Source organism: Pavona decussata, unplaced genomic scaffold, assembly GCF_977016875.1.
Source record: "Pavona decussata unplaced genomic scaffold, jaPavDecu1.1 SCAFFOLD_45, whole genome shotgun sequence".
In the NCBI taxonomy this organism is placed as follows: domain Eukaryota; kingdom Metazoa; phylum Cnidaria; class Anthozoa; order Scleractinia; family Agariciidae; genus Pavona; species Pavona decussata.
Window position 1 is genome coordinate 781,925 of NW_028145467.1, and position 22,369 is coordinate 804,293.

The 22,369-nt window shown below is 39.3% G+C and overlaps 2 protein-coding genes across 4 annotated transcripts; both read left to right on the plus strand.

The window, feature by feature from the left end:
• Nucleotides 1-1,728: 1,728 nt before the first annotated feature.
• LOC146482540 (uncharacterized) lies at nucleotides 1,729-17,927 on the plus strand. 3 transcript variants are annotated; one of them, XR_014864094.1, is made up of 10 exons: nucleotides 1,729-2,071; nucleotides 8,980-9,317; nucleotides 10,309-10,403; nucleotides 11,145-11,301; nucleotides 11,526-11,589; nucleotides 12,332-12,385; nucleotides 13,569-13,783; nucleotides 14,646-14,814; nucleotides 15,205-16,531; nucleotides 16,575-17,927. XR_014864094.1 is itself a non-coding variant. In XM_085107019.1 (9 exons), the coding sequence occupies exons 1-9, from the start codon at nucleotides 1,858-1,860 to the stop codon at nucleotides 15,387-15,389; spliced, it is 1,491 nt and encodes a 496-aa protein (XP_084963145.1). In that variant the 5' UTR covers nucleotides 1,729-1,857; the 3' UTR covers nucleotides 15,390-17,926. The 3 variants fall into 3 exon arrangements, 2 of the variants coding, with proteins under 2 accessions (XP_084963145.1, XP_084963146.1); XM_085107019.1 differs by having other exon boundaries at nucleotides 15,205-17,926; XM_085107020.1 differs by lacking the exon at nucleotides 1,729-2,071 and adding an exon at nucleotides 6,408-7,122 and having other exon boundaries at nucleotides 15,205-17,926.
• Nucleotides 17,928-18,493: 566 nt separating this feature from the next.
• LOC146482541 (uncharacterized) lies at nucleotides 18,494-21,462 on the plus strand. Its single transcript, XM_085107026.1, has 2 exons — nucleotides 18,494-19,235; nucleotides 20,711-21,462. The coding sequence occupies exons 1-2, from the start codon at nucleotides 18,527-18,529 to the stop codon at nucleotides 21,025-21,027; spliced, it is 1,026 nt and encodes a 341-aa protein (XP_084963152.1). The 5' UTR covers nucleotides 18,494-18,526; the 3' UTR covers nucleotides 21,028-21,462.
• Nucleotides 21,463-22,369: the final 907 nt, after the last annotated feature.

Below are 22,369 nucleotides of genomic sequence, written 5' to 3' on the forward strand. Positions count from 1 at the left end.
CATTTTTCATTTTTTTCATTTTTTTTTTTTTCATTTTTCATTTTTTTTCATTTTTTAATTTTGTAATAAATCATTTTCTTTGCGTGAATTGGATAAATTTAAGTTCGAATCAGGAGCCATAATCAGGGATGGAGACCGTAAGCGTATGGCGCAATTTTTTCTAAAATAGATTTTTTGGTACAAGACATGGGGACAAGCCCACAAGTCAAAATAGCATCCCGTTACGGTCTCCATCCCTGATTATGGCTCCTGGTTCGAATATAATCGAGAGACTTTTACTAATTGTTGCTAGCTAAGAAACATTACAACTTACACTTTTATTGACTGCCAATTTACCATGTCTCAGTTCACAAAGCAAATCACGTGGTGATTGAATCGCAATTATGATTAATAATAATAATAATAATAATAATAATAATCACTTATTCATCATTCATCATATGATCCAAATATCAAAGAAATACTCTTTGGAATGTTCGGACATCGAATAGAAAAGTTGACGAAACATTACACTCTCCTTTTCATGAAGTATTATATATACCATTCGAGTATAAAATTGAAGGTCTCGCTTCCTGAATCTTACTAACATAAGAACAGCTGGGGCGGTATGTTTTGTTTTAAATTGTACGTTTGACTATATAAAATTTAATTTAGTTTTGATCGTGTTGATCGCAGTAAATTTAACATATACCCGTGTCATGTAACTTCCTGTTTAATATGAGAATAAGTCAGGATGACTATTGTGTGTATCCGGCTCTGTACAAATTAATTTAATAATTTCCAATAATTTTCAATATATGTGGAAATAAAAAAAGTAATAAAAAGAGTTCGAATATAATTATAATTCATCAATTATTAAGAATGAAGGGCGCTGCCACGGTTTTTAAAACAGGAGATAAGAGGCGTAACCGAGAGCAACTCTAGTTTTTCTTGAGTGCTTGGCAAACCTCCTAAGTGTATCCATAACTCGATGGTTGCACAGCTGTGGCCAAAACCATTTCTTCTATAACAAATATGGCTAGAGGTTTTCTTTATCAAGATACTGCGTGTCATTGACGCATCTAGTCGACTTTACGTACTTATATGCTGGCAAAATCTGGCACGAAATTGATTTATTTCTGCGGTCACAAGCTTAACGCTCCTTACAGAGTACACCGTTTCTCATCCTTAAAATCTCGGAACCAAACCTTTACAAAAGAGTATGGTGGACGACAAAAATTCATCGAAAAATGGTCTTCCAGTTTAATAAATCTGGCTCATATACCTTCAATGAAATTTCGAAGCTTAATATCGATTTTCTGTTCGATATATTTTTATTTAGTAAAAATTAACATAAGAAAGTTGTTGTTTTTTTTTTTACCCGAAATAATCGAAACACCTAAAAAATTGTTGTCAATAACCCAGCAATAAATTCGTCAGCATGTAAAGTTATGAACTAACCATTATTCAATATAAAATTCCTCCAAAATATTCAACGCACTGAAGAATCACTGATAAACGTATTCGAATCTTGTTCACTTGCCTTGCGACGATTGATTTCAATAATATCACGGACAGATTCTCCGGCCATGAGATCTCAAATGAGCGGACGATTTCAACTTCTTTGTGTCACAGTTGAAGACAAATGTTCTCAGGTGATTTGACATCCAAGTTAACCGAACTATTTGAGACATGGTACGTGCTAAAAGAGTAATAAATCTTACGGAATCAAACGGGCGAGAAGCAGTCGTCAGAGTCGTCAGCGGGCAAACGAACGACACTTATTAGCCAATCAGAGCACGCGCTTTACTGGCGCTATGTTATAAAAGTCAGTGGAATGACAACGCTCAGCATAAAGAATCGCGTCTGTGAGGAGCGATGTGGTCAGGGTTTGTTCGCAGCGCAGTAACATTCACTTTTACCTTTTGCTTCTTTGTGCGTGTCACAAGTCAGTTTGAAGCAAATTGTAGTGAACAGTCCTGTGAAAATCGCGCCGAGTCCTTATGCCCGAGATGTTTACGAGCATCATGGCAGCCGAGGAAGCCGTATGTTTTCCAGTACGACAACTCCAGCATGGAAGGATTGGTTTACGGTGAGTTCGTTTTCATGTCCTACAGAGTGTATTAAGTTTGTAGTGCTTCACCAAAAATAAGCCAGCAGGCAAATCAGCAATTCTATTTGGCGCTTTCTTACGATTTTACAAACCGCATATTACTCGACACTTTCAGTACGGTTTTGCTGATTCTATTTTTAATTAGTGTGGTTGATATTCTTCCTTAACACGGCATGAGTTTATTGCGCTGAACTGAATGCCCTAGTCAACGTTTAAGCTTGCTTTCTTTTAATGCTTTAGTTTTAGGGAATCCTAAGTCACGATATCATGAATTAAATGTAAACTTTGTAGACGGATAGAGTTCTTTTTTAATCATAAATTAAAAGGATAGCCTGTGGCAAGAATTCATATTTGAGCAGCTGTGTGTTTCGCAAAGGTGACAGCTCGTTTCACACACAATCTTCAATTAACTGTTTTATTTAAGATGTTTTGACTAACAAATCTCATTTAAAACAATGCCTTGCTTCTTAGTAAATGAATGAACTTAGCATCTTTTATTCGACGAATTTGTTAAATTAGTTCCAAGATTCCAACTCTCATTCGTATCAAAATGCACACGTATTCAGTGTAGTGAACTGACTAAAAAGCATCTTGAAGCTTTGACTGCAGGTTGTTGAAATAGTAGTTTACATACAACTCTTATGGCACAAAAAGCGGGTATTTTCTTAGACAGCAGTCTCACAACGAAAAAGGTTTTAGATCTTAATGCAAAATTAACACTTAGCAGGTTGTCAAAGTGTTTGAAAACAAACACTCTTTCACACGTTCAGTGAAATATTGTTATCGCAACAAATGAAGAGGCCCTGTTTATACACTGACTGAGATAAGCAACACCATGCAGGCCTTTCACACGCTTTTTCTAAAAATTCTATACGCCTGGAATCAGTAAAATGTATGGGAGAAAACTAATGAATGGTGGTAAAATCTTTATTACTAATCGGAGAGCAAATCGAAACCACAAAATTGAAAGCTTCCTACAAAGCCTTTCACCGCGTCTTATCTTGTTTTTTAGTTTTTGCGAATGCCTAACTAAGAACAGGAACGCGGGGAAAGCAGAACATTTGCAAACCTTACTCCGTGCTGCAAGCTATTCTCTGATGAGTACCACATCTATTGAAAGCATATTTACGAAAGCAGAATAACTTTTAGAGCAACTAAAGAAAAAATGGTAAAAGGCACTAATGAGTAGTGACCAATGGAATACAGATATTACAAATTAAAAGCCAGAGATTAAGAAAAGGAACTTCAATTTAAAAGGAAAATTCGAGTAGCACTTAAACCGTAAGAATTTTACCGCACGCAAACAGCACTTTCTGAAAAACAGCCTGTTTATGAAATGATAAACGAAACGAAACTAGGCCCGTCTATTTTCCAATACACAGGCATAACGGAAATTTAAGCATTTGCATTCAACTCTTTTTAAACAAAGGGTCTTCCGGCATGGGGTGTAGCAACTGGCTCAGTTCAATCAAAGTTTTAACCGTTTCTCAGCTTTTCAGCTGTCAGTTACAAAACGCCTCGGTGGGGGTGGGGGAAGGGGAATGTACTCCATAGAGTAGGCTATAGGATGAGGCAAGAGTGGATGTATATTTATTTGTTTATGTATGTGAAAAGATGAAGGTTGAAACCACCCCCGGATGGAGCTTCCACGTTCGAAACATTGAATGTGACCCCCCTCCCCTCCATTCCTTGGAAAAAAGCGTGGCATTCGTCAGCCCATAGCTTGTCTAATTCTGAGCCCTACGATTTTAAGGAATTCGACATTAAATTAACTGCGCATTGTTACTCCTGTCGTAACACCACAATGTCGACCATGTCTCCTCTTCATATCGAGGTCATAATTGAAAATTCAAATTCATTTTACTTATTTTAAAAGTTTATCGGTTTGCGTGGTTTGTGCCAGCATTGCCACTAAAACGAAAGCGATATCAATATAATTAGCAGAAACAAATCGAGTTGTTTGACGAAAGCATCACCGGTTGCCTGGAGGGAGAAATTTACTCCCCTATTTAAGCCATAAAGGAATGAGCGGCAAAAAACAAGGTATAGTTTTGGAGCCATTTTGGTCTGTAGTAGGGCTCTAAAAGTCAGAAAACGATCATGGATTTTACAGAAACGGGTATGAAATGCAGAAATTAGTATGAATTTTAGACGCCAGGTCTAAAAAAGGGTACCGGAAAATTACATGTTTGGAGAACTGAGCCGCACACCCACACCAAAAATTGCGAGGGGTACCCTCCACCGGGACATACCTGTCTCCCTCGGATTCAAGATCGAATTGAATTTAGACATGCTCACATCTTTGTTGAGGGAAGAAAACTGGAGAGTTCGTAGAAAAACACCTTTGAACAGCGACGCCAACCAAAAACGGACCTAACCAACCTGAGAAGTTAAGTGTAGCGTTAAGGACACATTTCAGTCCTGAAGGTGGACACTGCGACGATAATTGCTTTGTCCTTCTTATCAGTGTTAAGATCGTGCCTCCATTGCCTTGAAATGGAGAAATGTAAAACTAATTACAGTATATTTTCATTTTGCAAGAAAAAGAAACAGCGATTTCAAAAAAATCTGACCAGTACGCCAATTTCTCTGACGCCGTTATATCCGTTAACGGTTTCTTGCGGTTTCTATACCAAGGTTTCCATGGGTTAGAAGACCTTCTCGAACCAAGGATCTTTACTTTGGTCATTTCTAACAGTTTTACGCCAACAGGGCTTTCTTGATTTTTGCTTTTGTTGTTGTTGTTTTTCTATATCGTTGCTTTTACTTTTTTTCTTTTTTTCTCTCTTGCGAAGGGTCTGATTTGAGTGACTCAAGTGAATTACGTCTATACCGCTGAATGGGATACTTTGCTTTACCTTTTCTCCACATGGGGCAACAAATGATTGTTGCTGAAAACGTTACGTTACCCTCTGAATTACTTTTAACCTGAGTATCAGGCTTTTCGGACCCTTTTCGGGGAAAGAGGGGGTAATCAGGTTAGATTATTTTCGATTATTGTCGTTAGAAATCAGTTGACGCTTGATGTCATATCGCGTGATTGACTTCTCTCTTACTCTTTTCATTAACATCAATTAGTCGATTATCCATGATAGAATAAAAAGACTGGCTCAGGCTCTCAGCACTGCTGGGAGTACAAAACCATACCAAAAACCGATTTTTATCGATTTATATCGAGTGTATTATACGGAGGAAGATTAAAGCGCCATCTATCTATCTATCTATCTATCTATCTAGACCGTGTTATGCCTGTTGCTCATTCTCGTAGGGTCTGCTACACCTTAGTCTCCTACGCAGTCGCACAGGGCCCGCCAAGCTATTTTTGGAGTGTGTGGGGTAGGGGGGGGCTAAAGCGTTAGCGTGAGACAAGTATAGGGGGGTCCGGGGGCATGCCCCCCCGGAAAAATTTTAAATTTAAGTCTTTTGGAAATGGTTAGAACTGCATCAAAAACTGTCAACACTGATGTAAATTTTTAATTGTATCAACTAAAATATGTTTTCTTCTCTTTTGAAGTAAGGAGTCAATGCTTCAGTCTGGCCCGTGCATTTGACCAACACAACAGACTGATGAGGCAGAAATTTCTGACTTTTTTTCTTGTGAAAGCCAGCAGCTTGCGAAGACCCAGTTTCGTTGTTCATGTTTCCGTAAATCATATGCGCTTCATTGTCCGTTATGACAGCTGGATTGAATGACCCAGGATGACCGTAGCTGTACATGATTCTCCGTTTCAAATATTTACGCCTAACGGCGATAAGTAGCTTTCATAAATGAATGCCTTTGTGCAAAAACTCCCTTGAACTTATTCACCGATCCAAGAACGAATGGAAGTAGAAACAACAGCTGAAATTCCATTATTTCAATTTCACGATTGAAATCTAGTCGTCCGTTCAGCAGCAAAACTAACGACAAACTGTCTGAAATTGTCGGGTTTAATATGTAAGGTAAGTTGTTTCTGTAAGTGATGGATATGGTTAAGTAAAACTAAATATATTTTTTTAATCATCCAAAAAGTGGGGGGACCAAAGCCCCCCAGCCCCTCCCCCTCCGTGGTTCCTGTCGAATAAGCGTTGCGTGACGACCTTAATTAGCCTGATAATGGCTGCGCGGTAGGAGACGTAATGGTCCTTAATCAATATTGTCTCGCCCTAGAGTGATTTCATAAACAGATCAATGGCAAAGTAAAAAAGTCAAGTAACTGACACGCAAAAAGGCTGTCACGTCGATTCTAGTTGACCGTTACCACCTTTTTTTTTCCACGTTCGATTGCTGGCTGACTGATGTTTACCGTTTCAATATATTTTTTTTAATATTATTCTTTGTTTAAATGATCATATTTAAAAAGAAAGACAAAAGAATCAAACTGAACAGTCAAATGATGAAATGGCTGCAAATCATTGAGGCAAGGCAAAATATGCAATCTTGAAATTACAAATTTGACACGAATTTGAGGTTTGGTTGAATGATATTGGCCCTGATATTTTTTTTACCTCAGTTCTCAGGTTTCCTGAGTAATCGATCAGTTGCTGGATTCACTGCAAACACGAAAATTTGTATTCTTTTTGTTCGTGCAAAAACACCCACATACAGACGGTAATTGTTATTGGATTTGTGTAGAGACGGCGGACAAGAACAATCCTACGGGATTTGTAGTAGGATTGAATATTAACATCACTAACAACGAAGCGGCGATTCGTGCACACTGTCACTGAATCACTGAACAAATCATCAAGGTGCTTGCTGAGGGTGAAACAAGCTAACAGTGAATTCACTGTTGTTATTACTACCGAAGCGAGTTAAGCAACGAAGGAATTTTTAACGGAGAAAATGCAAAGATTTTTTGTGTCCGTGGTTTGTGGTTTCGCTTTGCTATGCGCCCGAGTGGAAGCGAGCTGTTCGTCATCAGACTCTCCTGCCAAGACGAAGTGTAAGCACGGCGCTGCAGTCTGTTCTCCTTGCATCCGTGTTTCATGGCTGATTCGACCTCCTTTTACTTTTAAAAGAGGGAACACTTCTGCAGGAATCTTACCAGGTATTTTACGTAATTTATACTCATTACTGTGTCTAGTCTGCGAGCATCCGAGCAGTTCCCGGCTACAGACTCTACAATACGACCAGGGGAATGCAATCATCTGGGGTGACAAAGCGATAATCGATGATAAATCGACAACAATCCGTGTCAGTAATATTAGAAACCGACGACCAGTCAATGAAAGACCATCGGATCGATTTTTATCAGTTGTCGTCCAATCGTCTCAAATCATAAAAATTCATGAAGAGAAATCACTACTCAGACCGTGAAAGAGGTGTGGAAATGTGACATTAATTATCATAAAATTTAGTAAACTTTTGCTTTGACTTTCTCCAAGAATTATCAAAAAGTTTGAGAAGCTATATCTCCCAGACCACCAATTTTCAATGAATACCGTGAAGAAAACTCAGTGAACTATATAGGCTTCCTAGCCTTTAACACATTTAATCTTGTAAATAGTTTAGTAGGAATATTGTAATAGTATGAATATTGTGTATCATCTTTAATGTATTTAAAACCGACTTTTCATCGTTAAATTTGTGATTGTCTGTTTTTGTTTGTTTGTTTTTTTCAACGCATTGATTATAAAATGTTGTCTTTGCTATTTTTATTTTATTTTTATTTCAAACACGGTATAGTGTTCAAACTCTCTCTCGCTCCCTAAGTTGTATAATTAAGGTGCGTACCCTCTGGATCAAGAGACGAAATCCACCTAAAAAGAACGTTTAGCTGCAGATAAACGCACACCTAGCTGTCGGCAGGTTGCTAGTGGACTAACTTGGTATCCGTCTATTAATTATTAACTACAAATTCCAATTAAATCTAAACTAAATCTTTAATATTTCTTATTTCTCTTAATTTTACCAATCTTTCTAGAAGAACTACCCCTCCCAAATATACCCAAAAATTCACAAAATAACCCACAACACAGATTCACGATATGATGATAGGGTTTTTGGATTGCTTGAAACGCGAACGAGATATTTCCATTAAAGCAATAAAAAGTGGCGGAAAAATGGCGTTCAGGGGTAACTCCCCCTTAAGAGGGATGACTGTTTAACCTTCATATTTGTGGTTTTGCTTGAAGAGATCGCCAATCCGACCAAACGTCGCACCAAACCAATCTCAACTCGAGGCAAATTTATATAAACAGCGTTAAACGTACAGCAAACGCCTTGAGTTTCTATTGGTTTTAAATTAGCTTATAAATGCTTCTTTCTTTTTGAGAAAAAGTGCAATAATCTACTACTGTGTCGAGTCAGAGTAATATAGCATACAACCAAAGTGGTCTCGAACTGTAGCTTTCGACATTTAGTTGAAAAGAGCTCCCTTTTAATATATGGTGCCAAGCGATAATCTACTTTCATAAAAAAATAATAATAATTTCTGTTAGCCCCCATTACAGAATTTTTATTTTTCACATCCCGTAAAGAACTGTTTAAAGTAGATGCGATGAGTATCGTAAGACGCACTGAGTTTCAGAAATGGACCCTATAACAATGAAAGTTTTATATAAAGGGTTCCGCAAGTATGTTACAAAAAAGGGCAACGTTGGTTTACTGGAGGAATTAGGGAAGTTAAGCACAGACGTTTTTGAACCACGGACGACAACCGACAATTGAACTTTTCCATTTCTGGAACGTTTTTCACGCCATCGTGTTTGTAACGGCAAGCCACAGACATCAACAAGAGCTTTCCCTGTCCGTGGTAAGGAGCAAAACCGCGCCAAAAAGGGAAACATTCGACTTCCGATTGCCGTCCGTGGCTCACGAACGTCTGTTCTTAAGCTCCCTAATTTTTGTCGTTAGATTTGCCATGCTTTAATTTCTATATCGTTACAATGAAATTTCTTTATAGATGTGTTGAATCTGATGTTAACCAAGTGCTGCGGTAATCAAACCTCGAGCTGCTGGGAGATGGAGCATTTACCGCCGGTAAATGATGCCGAACAGCTTCTCCGCGTGGCACGTGACTCTCACGTGATCTACCCAGTCATAGTGGATAAGCAGGAAGCGGGAGCTGTGGATCGTAACCTGATCGGCCTCATACCTTCTTCCAGTATTGCTTTTGTTGTTCCTAGAGGCAAGCGGGAAAGCTACCCAAAGAAACTGTTAATGTCTGTGTTTGAAGCTTGGCCTGTGCTAATATTAACCATTCTGCTATCACTTCTCGCGGGAGTGTTTCTGTGGCTTTTGGTAAGCGGGACATTTTGTTATTGAGAAAATGTCGAAAGGTCTTACTCGCCCTCATCCTCGGAGACCCAAGGGTAGACTGCGAACAGTCTTTCTTTTGCTCGAGAATCCGCAGGGAAGAACGCAAAAAAGTCAGCGAGCCCGATTTTCAGGGGACGAGCGACTCGCGCTTCGAATATCTTGCGTTCTTCTCGCGAATTCTCGAGCAAAAGAAAGGGTGCTCGCAGTCTAACCCAGGGGTAGCTAGTCAGGAAGAAGGGATTTTTATGGGCGAAAGTTTACAACAAGAACTTTCTTGTTGTAAACTTTCGCCCAGGATGACTTCGCTTTCTTCGGGCTGTGTGTTGTAAAATGATGGTCTGTCACGAGGTGGTAATATTTGACAAGGAATTGCAATAAAGCTACGTACTTCAGGTAAATCTAAGTCAAGGAGCCTTTCCAGAAAGACAAAAACCATCCCGAACAGGATATTGGTTAGGTACTTTCCCTGCACACTACCAATTAATATAGGAAAAAAATTCCGAATATTATAGACGATTTCATACGGGAGTCGAAAGGTTTCCTAAGCATCTCTATCAGGTTAAACCTGACTTTTGTGATGGAGTTAGCCAGTTTCCACCATCACGTTTCCTTTATAAATTGTTCCGTGCTTCAGTTAGACAGACGTTTTCCAAACTTAGTGCGTAAGGTCTCGAAAAAAGTGCTTCTTGTGTCGCTGCCTTCTGTTAGTACTTGTCCTTCGGTTTCTTTGTTCATTTGTTTTTTGTTTTAAATGTTTAGAAGGATTCGAATTAATTACCACATACAGTAAAAAGGGTAAGTTCATTTGACAACAATAGGTACAACCAGTGGCTTTTTTTTTATAGGACAACAGCATTGCTTAGTTCCCTACTGCTGTTCATACATTCTTTTATTTGAATGCATTATAAGAAAGAACAAAATTGAAAATTGAAAATAGACTGCGAGGTTACAGTAGTTCTGAATTGTGTTTCAGGATACGTGGTTCAACGAGAAAGAATTTCCTCGCACGTTTTTCAGAGGCTCCTGGGAAGGATTCTGGTGGGCTTTTGTTTCCATGACAACAGTGGGGTAATATAATAGTGTTTTCTTGTGTGCTGGCTTTTCATGATGAGTAGTGGTTAGAGGATTTACTGCACCTTCTGTGGTCTGTTCCGTGTTCCCGTTGGTGAATGATGAAGTATTAAACACGCTTATTATTCGCAAGCACTGTTTGCTCATGATTGATTGATTGATTGATTGATTGATTGATTGATTGATTGATTGATTGATTGATTGATTGATTGATTGATTGATTGATTGATTGATTGATTGATTGATTGATTGAGTGAGTGAGTGAGTGAGTGAGTGACTGAGTGAGTGACTGAGTGAATGAGTGAGTGAGTGAGTGAGTGAGTGAGTGAGTGAGTGACTGAGTGAGTGACTGAGTGAGTGACTGAGTGAGTGAGTGAGTGAGTGAGTGAGTGAGTGAGTGAGTGAGTGAGTGAGTGAGTGAGTGAGTGACTGAGTGAGTGACTGAGTGAGTGACTGAGTGAGTGACTGAGTGAGTGAGTGAGTGAGTGAGTGAGTGAGTGAGTGAGTGAGTGAGTGAGTGAGTGAGTGAGTGAGTGAGTGAGTGATTTGTTTGATTGTCATCTTTCTTGTTTGCTCTCCCCTTCCCATTTCCCGTTTTATAAGGATTCCACTTTGTCACTTTTTTACGTCGGTTAAGTTTTCGCGTTTCTGACAGTTGTAAGAAACTATGCATAGTAGAACTTGCTATAAATATAGTCTCAGCTGAAATAAGTAACAGTTTTTTTTTTAAATCTGCAGATATGGTGACCGCGCTCCTAAGTCTGTCCTGGGACGAACCTTTGCGGTGGCCTGGATTCTAGTTGGAATCTGCATATGCTCAATATTCACTGCTACTTTGACAACGTCACTGACAACTATCAGCCTCGACACCAAGAAGAGTTTGCCGGGCTCAAAGGTCAGAATTTATCCAATATACAGTCTTGTGCTTTCATTTTGCAAAGCGCTAGGAACAAGGGAGTATCGTCAGCAAATACGAGAGAAGATTGTTTCCGTTAACAAACTAATGAATGACCGTGAAAAGATTGCTTGGTGCCATTATGAGTATCCATCCGTTTATTTTTTCTCTTTAAGCTTTCTTCTTATGCTTACAAAGATAATTATCTTGCTTTCTCTATTAAGGTCGGCGTTCTCAAACGTTCGATAGAAATGGCATTAGCAATGCAGCAACAAGCTGATTTAACAAGTGAGTAATCTTTAGTGCAATTTTATTATTTATTTATTTTTTTATTCGTTTATTTATTTATTTATTTATTTATTATTTAGTTTATTTTCTGTATTTTCGCCACATAGTACAATTTACAATAGGAAGCAATAGTAGCATAACAAAAAAGTGATAAATACAATTAAACGAAAAGTACTCCAAACAACTGCTTGTCAGCCAGTGCAGATATGCATACTTTCTACATTAGCTATTACAAGATGTTTTCGTGGCAACTTGGTTTCGTAATTTAATTGGAACGGTAATATTTCACAGCGTCTAAGCTCTCGCGAATTTGGACAAGTTGTTTAACATCTGATTTCCTCTAATGAATAAGCGACAATTTCAATGTTGGACATAAAATTTTCATGATTCAAACAAAATCAAGAAAAACACGAAGATTTCCTTCAATAATGAAGGTAGCCGGCTAACACGAAAGAGGAGAGAGTGCTAGGAAGGGAGAATTGTTTTCTAACAGCTTGTTTTAACACACTCAAGGCCCTTTGTAGCCTATTCTAGTTCCTGAGGCTAAAACATTGTTTGAACGGACAGACTGACACGAAAAGAAGACGCCTAATATCTATTGTCAGCTGAATAATCGACGGGGAATAGAATGGAGGGAGTTTGCTCTCGTTCGTTTTTTCTTGTCCCAGAAAAAAATGGATTGGTAGCTTTAAGTTCGACTTTTTGCATCGTTGTAGATCTTTATGCATGTTTTCCGTTTCAGTTTACAATTCTGTTGAGGAGATGAAGGAGGCGTTGGACGCTGAATTAATTGAAGGTACTTAGCCTGTTAAATTGTAGCTTGTTTTTACAAGGCTACATTGCAGACTTTTAGATTCTAATACGACTGCGACCACGAAAACGAGATTGACTTCAAGATTTTAGCGATATGCTAGGAACAGATATATCCCAGAAAGCTTCATTTTACTCTTTACGAGCGACGAACATGACGCAGTTGTTTTGAATGACGGGGTTCGTACGGGTCTTGGAAACTTGGAAAATCATGGAATTTTAGAATTTCATTTTCCAGGCCTGGAAAAACAAGGAATCTAGGTGTGGGTCATTGAAAGTCATGGAAAATGGTGTTTATTAAAAACTACAAAATAAATTGTTTCTTTTCTGTTTGTTTGTTTGTTTGTTTTTTTGCGAAGAAAATAGTAAAACATACCCAAAAATTAAGGATGATTTCCAAGAAAATGATCAAATTTAGGTCATGGAAAACTTGAAGAATTCATGGAAAAGGTCATGGAAAGTCATGGAATTTCAAAAGCTCCAAAGAGTACGAACCCTGGAATGATGATGGCTAGGCCCTAATGTGATTCCAGGGCTTGTTTTCCCCATGCACTACGCCGTTCTCACAAAAACCTCGTCGTAAAATGACGACGGCTGTCTCGTTTTCCCGCCAAAATGACTGGTCACTACACAGTGTTGTTTCCTCATAGACAGATGTATTAATGAGTAAGAACGAATGGTTAGGGAAATCTTAAAAACACTCTTGTATTAGATTAAAAATGCATCTAGTCGTTTCATGCATACAGTCGGCCCCCGATAACTCGAACCCTCGCTAACTCGAACCAATTTTCCTTTCCTTTCAGGTCATTTCCTGTATAATTTTACCCTCGGTAACTCGAACTCCCGATAACTCGAACCTTTTTCAATTTCCCTTGAAGGTTCGAGTAATTGTGAGTCGACTTTGTTATAATCTTTTAGTTACAATTTTTTCTTATACCGAATGTACTAAATGTATTTTATTTTTTCTTTAAGTATTTCAAAAATTTTTTACAATACTATAGCATTTATAACTATATATGTATATACGTAATTCAGCCTCTGGCTGCAAAGTATATCACTAAAGTGTTTATCGTATTTATCTATCTAACATCACTGTTGCCCTGCTGGCCTGGCTCTCTCCATCCCTTGAATTGCACCGGCCTTAACCTTATGTTTCTATCCTATTTCAGGAGTACTTTTGGATAATTACCAAATAAGCTTCTTTACCGAGACACTGTTTCCCAACAGCGAGTTTAAAACAGATGAAATAATTAAAGAGGACACGCTGTCTTATGGCGCGTTGGTAAACGATACTTATTTAGCAAAGTGCTTCAGTACCTTGATCGCGGAAGACAAATACCTGCTGTATGACGTCATCAGAAAGGAACTTAACCGCACATTGAAGGTAAGAGATGGTGTGTTACTGATTAAACACCATTACAGGAAAATCTCAGAAACTGTACGCTATATTGGAACAACACAAATATGCTGCCTTCTGTACAAGACAGGAGGCATTTGAGAAAGTAAACACTCCATAGTTGTTAAGGACAGTGCGTCCTAATACAGAGGCATGTTTACGCGGTTTATGACTATGCGTGGAAAGCAGATCTTAGCAAGGGCTATTGGAATCCAAAAAGAAAATTGGTGGTCACCTTGCATTCTTCAGAGATAATTAAGCAACCATTATTCTAAAAAGCGTTAAAATACAAAACAATGTATGATATTCTTTCTTAAATTGATCTCTGAAAAGTGCGTGGTTACCCCTCATTTTCTTTGCGCATTCCCATAACCCTTTCTGAGACCTGCTTTTCCCGCGTAGTTATAAACTGCGCAAAAATCAATCTCGTTCCCAGATCCCGCGTTACCCTTATCCATTAGAACGGGCAACGACTGCTGGATAAGGGTAACGCGGGCTCTGGGGACGAGATTGCGCAAAAAATATATACCATCCCGAGATGCGCAGAACGTATGCGCGGTAGCAAAAGGCGGCACTGTCCTTAAATGTTCACCGCATGGAACTCGAATAAATACCTAGTTACTATTTCTATACCATGTTCTCCTTTGTTGTACTATTTTATCGCTGCAGTTTGTTAACCAAGTAAGTGATTTCTTGAGCGCTTTTGTGCATAAACTGTGCGGTCACTTAGCCATTCCCCAGGATGACCGCTTTATATACTAGGCTCGACTGTACTTCTTTTCCAAGTAAGACAGCAACAATAACAAGGAAACGAAGCGGTGTAACTGTTGTTCATTTGCTGTTTTTATAGGGAGGAGGAAATGAAGCCGTGCAGAATTCTCAGAGTATTTTTGATCCCACGGGAGATTTGTTTTTCCCTTCGCTGTACACCTGTATCGCTCTGGTGGTCGTCATCTTCGTTGTTGGCCTGTTAGCTGAGCTTTTTTACTTCAGACCTGGGAGATGCAGATGGAAGAAACGTAAGCCGATAGAATGTACATCAGCAAGATATAATTTCTTAAAGCAACTGTGATTGGCTAAAATATTTCTGGAATGATGATTGTTACCGCGACAAGAAAACGCAGAGAACCAAGAGCATTTCAACATAAATGCGCTTTCTGTGCATGTTCTCGCGAAGCCGAAAACGTGACAAAATGTTTTTGTTCACACTAGTTTCTTCGTATGGTTTAACCTGTCCAGACTGACGAGTTGTCCGTTAACCCTTTTAGCCCTTAGAGTGATCAGCAGCAACTTTCTCCTTGTAATATCAATGCTTATTGTACTTCTGAGGTCATGAAGATTTGGCAGAGAAATGTTGTAGTTTGGTCACCTAACCATATCAGTGAAGAATTTTAACTTCTTTTTTTCAGGGGACGACTACCTTACAGAAAACATACCTATGTCAGAAAAGAGAGAGAACACGGCTCTTGATAAGCTGGAGCAGGAAATGCTTAATGAAGTAAAAGCTTTGTTCAACAAGTATCGTGAAAAGTTGGAACAGGTTCAAAATACTGAGAATAATGGCAACGCCATGAGCATACATTCCACCGTGTGAACTTAGACTGAAAAAAAAAACAGTTGTATTTTTGCGTTCGTCTGTCAACAAATGCGCGTGGTCTTAAAACAAAAGATCTGAAGCGAGTGTATATACGAAGAGTGGCACTGGGGAGAGACACGCTTGTGAGGCACGCGGAAGCTCGCGTACTTTGCGGGCGAGGATCCACGCTTTCGGTGCTTCATGCCTTAAATAAGAGAAACGAAAAGCGACTGTTTCGCAGTCTAGTGTGAACTGTATCTCATAATGAACTAGAAAGAACGAGAGCTTGGTAGCCTTGGTAAACAGATGTCGCTAGGAGACTAGTGGTGGCAATTTATTCAGGCTAAGAGTATGGATGGCGAATGATGGTTTGAAAGGTCTCAAAATCGGATGAGCCTTCGAGCAAGACAACTTCAAGGGGAACTTGATAAAATACCTCTGGAGAGATCTTTATTTAAAAAAAAGATTGTCATTAATCAGGAATTGTGAAAGTAGTTTGCGTGATTTTCTTGAGATGGTAATCGGAAACATTCGGGATATCTTCGGGTCTCCGAATGACATAATGAAATGATCTTCAAAAGCTTCGGGGAACATATAATGGATTGCCATGGAAACATAAACCGTACCATTTGGATTAATAGGTTAACTCCTATGAAGTACAGTTTGGTATTTCTTGTATAGTTCTCGACCAGACAAAATGCTGGAATTGTACCGTGAAAAATGCTGTAAATCCAGCTGACAGTTCCCAAAAGCTGCAAGGCTTGTTTCCCACCAGCAACATGACGATTCTAACGGGAACGCATTTCATTATCATAATCACGAGAAAACGATCGATCATTTTCTATATACATTATGAAGATGTCAATAATAACTGTGCTTTTGAATTCTATTATGATCGCTATGTTGCTAGTGGGAACCAAGCCTAAGTGAGTAAGCTGGAGGGTGGGGAAGGGGGAAGACTATCTTTAAACTGGTTAGTGTGAACATTCAGTTCGCAGGTAGAATACTCCTGAAACGACTGCAGTTCAACAAAAGTCAGCTTTAAGAATTTTCCTCATCCGGATGATTAGGCAGTAGACAGACTTAGTTAACTCCTCGTCTTTCTAATTCAATCAGGCGTCATCGAAATTTAGCCTATGAAGATGAGAAATCGAAGGCGTGTGATAAATTTGAAATTCCTTGAATGCTAGATACGTCTACGAGCGGTTACCTTTCGAGTCAGAGACATGTCGCGAGGTCCTGAGAACTAGCAATCTATATGCAACAAACTACTGACGCGGCACATTGAGCAAATTTTTTTTATATGGTATTGACACCCTTCGGATCGTCCGTGAAAACTCATTTTAACTCCCAAAAAACCCTTTCTGTTCAATGACATTTTTCCCACTATCTATTTTACTAGAAATACGTGACTCGCAAAACCTCGCGAAGATAGGGCTGGGTGGACAGTTGATTTGAAGTGAAGGAATCTGCTAAGGCAGCTAGAAAGTATGAATTGTCTCGCTCTTTATGATAATGATTGAGAGGATAGTGTGCCCTTTGAATAGCCCCACCCTTGTGCAAGTTGTGTGATCACACCCACCCTGTGCGATGTCATCCCCACAGACTGTGGAAGTGATACACTGTAATTAGCAGGACGTTAGGGATGCACCATGAGAAATGCTTTTGGTAGTGAAAGGCTTAGTAAAAGTGTACAATACTTTGCAAATGATATTTAACAGAGAGTTCTCAGAAGATGGTACACATACATGTAGCTCATCTTTTTTCTCTCTGCCCTGCCCCGTACCCTCACCTTAAACAAATATCTAGATCCGTCACTCTACCCTTCTAATATAAATGAATACCGAATGTAGAGACTCCACGCTTCAAAATAACAGCCTTCTGAGCCGGCGTAGGGAATTCAAATGTAACTCGAATTTCTGAACAAGTTTGTCCGTAAATTGAATAATGCTGCGTTAAATGACAGTGTAAACTGCGCAATTTAAAATATGTAGATAGGATAGCCTAGCTCCTAAAGAAATAACTCCTTGCAATGGAACAATGTAATACAGAAAGACATGACCATCCAAATAAGCCCGAATATCAGGCTTTTCAGACAAAGATGGCCTGGTATTTAGACCACAGTAAAAACGTCTCGACACCGCTATTATATTGCTACAAGAAAAAAAAAATCATAAACATTAATAAGCAAACTTGTATGCAAGTCAGTCATCTTCGTTATGATCTCTTCAAGGAGAATTGGCCCACTCTAGGTACGCACAGGACACCTTTCGGCCACAAGCCCTGGCACAACCTCCCGACAATAGAGCCGAATTACGTTCACGGTAAACGGCAGAAATGACCACGTGATCATGTTTACCCTATATTTGCCGTTCGCTGTTTTCCGTTTCTCAGTAAAATTGAGTAGTTTTGCGTTAGCATCAAAGGACAGAATTATTTTGCCCTATTTTCATCTATACTTTTTTTTCTTCAAGAAAACATAAATGCGAATCTCACGTTTGCCGTAAACGCGATTCTCTCTGATATTTCGAAACTCACGACTTAATTTACTAGTTTTCCTTTGATCTGCTATCTATTCTTTTATTAAACTGATGATATAACCTGATGTAACCTGCGATCAGGATGTAGTTTATTCTTTCTCAGTCTTACGTTTTTATAGGTTATCAGATTCCTTACCGTATATAACCGGCAACAATACATGAACTTACATGTGAACGGCGGATTAAACAATTTCTGAGGCGACGTCTGTTCCTGTTTGCGAAAACAAACCTGAAGAAAAATAACGCCTGATCAATCAAGTCAATAGCGAACTGTTCAATAGCTTATTTAATAAGACTGCTTCTCCGATATAGCAGGGGGTACGAATCCCGTTCAAGATTAAATTTTTTCAAGCCTTCTTCGCCTGTAAAGTCGACTTCATTTCTGTGCGAGGCCACACTGAAATTTAAAAACTCCTCGCTAATTTTTTTATAACAAAACATAACGTCGGGTCATCTCCTGTTCACGGTACTCTAGCATTTTGCCTTCCTTAAATCAATGTTCCCCGTATTCCGGATTCTGTTTTTCCCAACTCCCGATACGGATTCCTCCAATTCCGAATGCTCTTTACGTCAGGTATGGTATCCCGGAGTGTATCGTGGTTTAGAAGGTTCGTGATGGCTGCCAAGTCAAATGAAGATTCTGGAGACGAAGTCGACTTAGCCGACGAAGGAGAGTTTGCAGAGGTCAGCATTCATATCGAAAAAGTGTTTGAGATTTTAAACCGGGAGACTTTGCGAGTTCGTAAGGAAAAGGAAGCTTTTGATGCAGTGGCAAAGAAACTCGAGCATGTTCATTTTTCAAAAACATTGAAACTCAACATCGGTGGGCAGTTCTTCACCACAAGTCTGGAAACTATGAAGAAAGATCCAGGTTCAATGCTACACGCCATGTTTTCAGGAAGATTTGATACAAAACCTGCTGAAGATGGATCTTACTTCATTGATCGAGATGGAACTCACTTCCGGTATATCCTAAATTATCTGCGCTCTGGGCAGCTTGTTGTTCCAGAAGACAAGATCGTTCGCAGAGAATTGCTGAATGAAGCTGAGTTCTATCAAGTTCAAGGAATCATCGACGAACTCAAATCCCATCCTTTTGAAGATTCTATCATCTTGTCCACAGAGCAGCGCCAGACCCTGACCGGTTGGTTGAAGGATACACTGACAAGCGCCAGCCATAACTATGCTCTGATATATCGCGCGTCTCGTAATGGCTGGGCTGCCACCAACTTTCACTCATGCTGTGATCGCAAAGGACCGACCGTGACAGTTGTCAAGAGTGGAAACTGGATATTTGGAGGCTATACAGAGCAACAATGGGAATGTAAGTTCTCACTACAGTATTAGGGTGGAGTTCATGGACCACACGGGGGTGAAAGGTTGGGGGACCTTATCCTGCTCTCCCCATTTGGTTTTTAGTTGAAAGCAAGTGGCATAGACCTAATGACATTGTTTGGTTCCTGAGCTTCCTTATCCTGGCCTGGAATGTCATACGTTTTGGAATTTCCAATCAGGAAAGCTAAATATTAAGGAAAATATAAAGCCAACCAGAATTTTCAGTAGGATGGGTTGTTTTGGAAGGAGGGGGGAATACTGAGCAGCATCCAATTATTTTATTTATTTTATTTTATTAGCTTCGCCAACATGATGTAAATACATTCAGGTAATCAAACAAAGTAACAATCTTGGACTAGTGTTAAACATCAGGACACTTTGGACCATTGAGTCCTCAAAGTTATGTTAAATTGCAGTAGTCCTAAAATCCAGTTCACCTTTTGCATGAAGAGATTAGTTACTTTACCTACCAGAATAACCGTTAATTCTTGTAATTTCCACCACATTAACCAATTTTTAATGCATTTTTAGCATTGTAGAGGTGTTCCATGAAAAAATTATGCAGTGAGGCACACTTCCCTGACACTTGCACTTTTCCTTTAGTTAGCTCTCCTACTCAAAAAACTACCCTGTATGCCCTGAGTTTTAGGAAAATAGCAGCTTTTCAGTATATTTGCTCAAAAGACCCTTGTTGAGGTCAGAAATAGGAATTCCTTCCAGTCTTTTATAATCAAATTTGCCCATATATGAATGGCAAAAGACTAAAGCCCCTGTGGGCAGCATCAAACCACCCACCTTCGTCTAGCAGTGTATTGCATATTGAAAGGTACATAAGAACAAGAGAAGGAGGATTTAACCCCAGTGAAACCTGGTCCTTGTGTTGTACCTGTTTTTGACACAACTTTGTGAAACAGACCTTTCAGCCTAAACCTGGTTCTTTGATGAGGCAATACAAATTATCTGAAAATCAAGCTACCATGACAGATCTCCAGTCCTCTGTAGAACCTATTCTACAGACACTAACTACTCCAATTCAGTTTCCAATGTGATCTCTATTCTGATGATGTACTTAACAATTATTCCACGAGCGCGCGTTGGATATGAGATGATAGATAGCCAACGAGGCGTGTAGCGCCGAGTTGGCTATAATCATCTCATATCCAACAAGCGCAAGTGGAATAATTGTTTTATTAAAAACAATCAAGAAATATTCCTAAATCTTACTGATTTCGCTGCGTAAGAATAACCAGCAGACAATTTAATGGACGCCATTTCTCGGCCATGGTATAATGGCTAAGCCAATCAAATTGCTCGAATTGCATTATACAATGGTTGAGTTTTTAATAAAGTGTGTTATCTAAGGGAAGGGGAGTGTTTTACTTATCAAAAACAGTGCAATTCAATTCACAATGGAGTTCTTATAAAAGACCAATAATTTTTTCTTTCAACATATAATTTTTTCAGCTCTCTCAAGTGGAGCTTACAGAAGAGCTCCAAATTCATTCCTCTTTAGCCTCGTCAATCCAAGTGGACTGAATCCCTCTAAGATGCCCATGGTACCAGGAAAGGAGGACACAGCTATTCACTGCATCAGTAGCTGTGGGCCCATATTTGGAGGAGGTCATGATCTTAAGCTTGCCAACTCTCCAAACTCAAACAGTTGCTCCTCAAGATTAAATCACACATACCAGTTGCCAGCAGGACAGAAAGCTACAACCTTCTTGACTGGAAATGAAAGTTTTACTTTAAGTGAGATGGAGGTCTTTGTGTTTGAAAAGTAACACTAGAGTTGTATTCAGTGATATATAGTAACTATCAATAGTACATTATGCTACCAAATCGCTTTAGAAGGTGCAAAGAGTGATGATGATGATGATGATGATGATTAAGCTATTAAAAGCATTATTCTTTAGCATACAGTGTGAAAATGATTATTAGTGTTTACGGATGCTCCCAGAACGGGTGAATAAAATAGGAATTTCTAAGTATATGGTGATAATTGAAGGGGTCGGTGTATAACAGCTTATAACCAACCAATAGTACATTTTAGATTGCTTTTTGTTGTTTTAGCCCAGATTCATTGGAATTTTTGCTTGCAGCATTTAATTCCTTCAGGAAGTGTTGCCCCATTTGTTTATCCGTTGCTCTACGCTTCGTTTGCAAAAAACTTACGATTATAGGCAATATTTCAATTTTACCACAGTTATGGGAGGCGAGATTTTGCAAAGATAGAGAAGAAGGAAGAAGAGAAGAAGGTAGGACGCGTCGCCGAAGGGGAGGTGGGCGGGTAGAAAAAATTCTGAAATCCCAGAACGGCGTAACTTGGCGAGAAGGACCAAAGAGCGGGAATAGTTTGCCGGAATCCCACGAGACACGGGTGGCATTGACTTTAAAACACCAACGCGTTACAAACATGCCAGGATAACGCGCAGGCTAGTTTTATTTAGACGGTGAGAATACGTTAAACATCGTCCTTAAAAATTGTTCCGTGTAACATCACATTTATGGAACTGGCTAAACAGCTAAAACTGATTCGGATTCGCTTAAATCCATCATCGATAATCAGAATATTCCAAAAGCTACTTGAGCGACAGAATTTTGAAAACATCGGCCACATTCTTGTCGCCATTAGATTCTCGGTAGCGACTCAGCACAGCAACGTAAATGTTTAGATTTGAGAATAAAAAGATACGAAAAATCGCTCAATTTCCGAAGAATGGAATGCTTTGCGAATGCTTTCAGGCGTGATGTGCGATCTAACTGCTGCCTCTTCTTTCCGGCAACAAGCGACTTAAGCGAAGCCCATCTCCGCCGGCAAAAACATAAAATAGGTCGTGACCGCCCCATGCTTCCACGTAGCCCATGACTCTGTAACCCGATTAAAATTTGTGGCTGCCTTGTCCGCGGATCTTCAATGACGTTGGCCTTACGTGCACATGTAGACGAAAAGAAACCGTCGTAAACGTTGTTTAGCTGTGTTTGGAAGCGATGACGTAATAATATTGACACAGGTCACAACATCTGGGGTAGCCTGCTTAGGAAGCCCATCCACAATACGGATATCGGCTTTTTAGTACAGAAAACTACACGGAAAACGCTTGCTTCACAAGCTACAGCCGAGCG

Bases quoted from the DNA above. Each gene is read 5' to 3' on its own strand.
- LOC146482540 (XM_085107019.1), top strand. From the start codon at position 1,858: ATGTGGTCAGGGTTTGTTCGCAGCGCAGTAACATTCACTTTTACCTTT. The intron at 10,404-11,144 runs GTAATATAATAG...TTAAATCTGCAG, and splicing joins GTTTCCATGACAACAGTGGG to ATATGGTGACCGCGCTCCTA. The intron at 12,386-13,568 runs GTACTTAGCCTG...ATCCTATTTCAG, and splicing joins GGACGCTGAATTAATTGAAG to GAGTACTTTTGGATAATTAC.
- LOC146482541 (XM_085107026.1), top strand. From the start codon at position 18,527: ATGGCTGCCAAGTCAAATGAAGATTCTGGAGACGAAGTCGACTTAGCC. The intron at 19,236-20,710 runs GTAAGTTCTCAC...TAATTTTTTCAG, and splicing joins TACAGAGCAACAATGGGAAT to CTCTCTCAAGTGGAGCTTAC.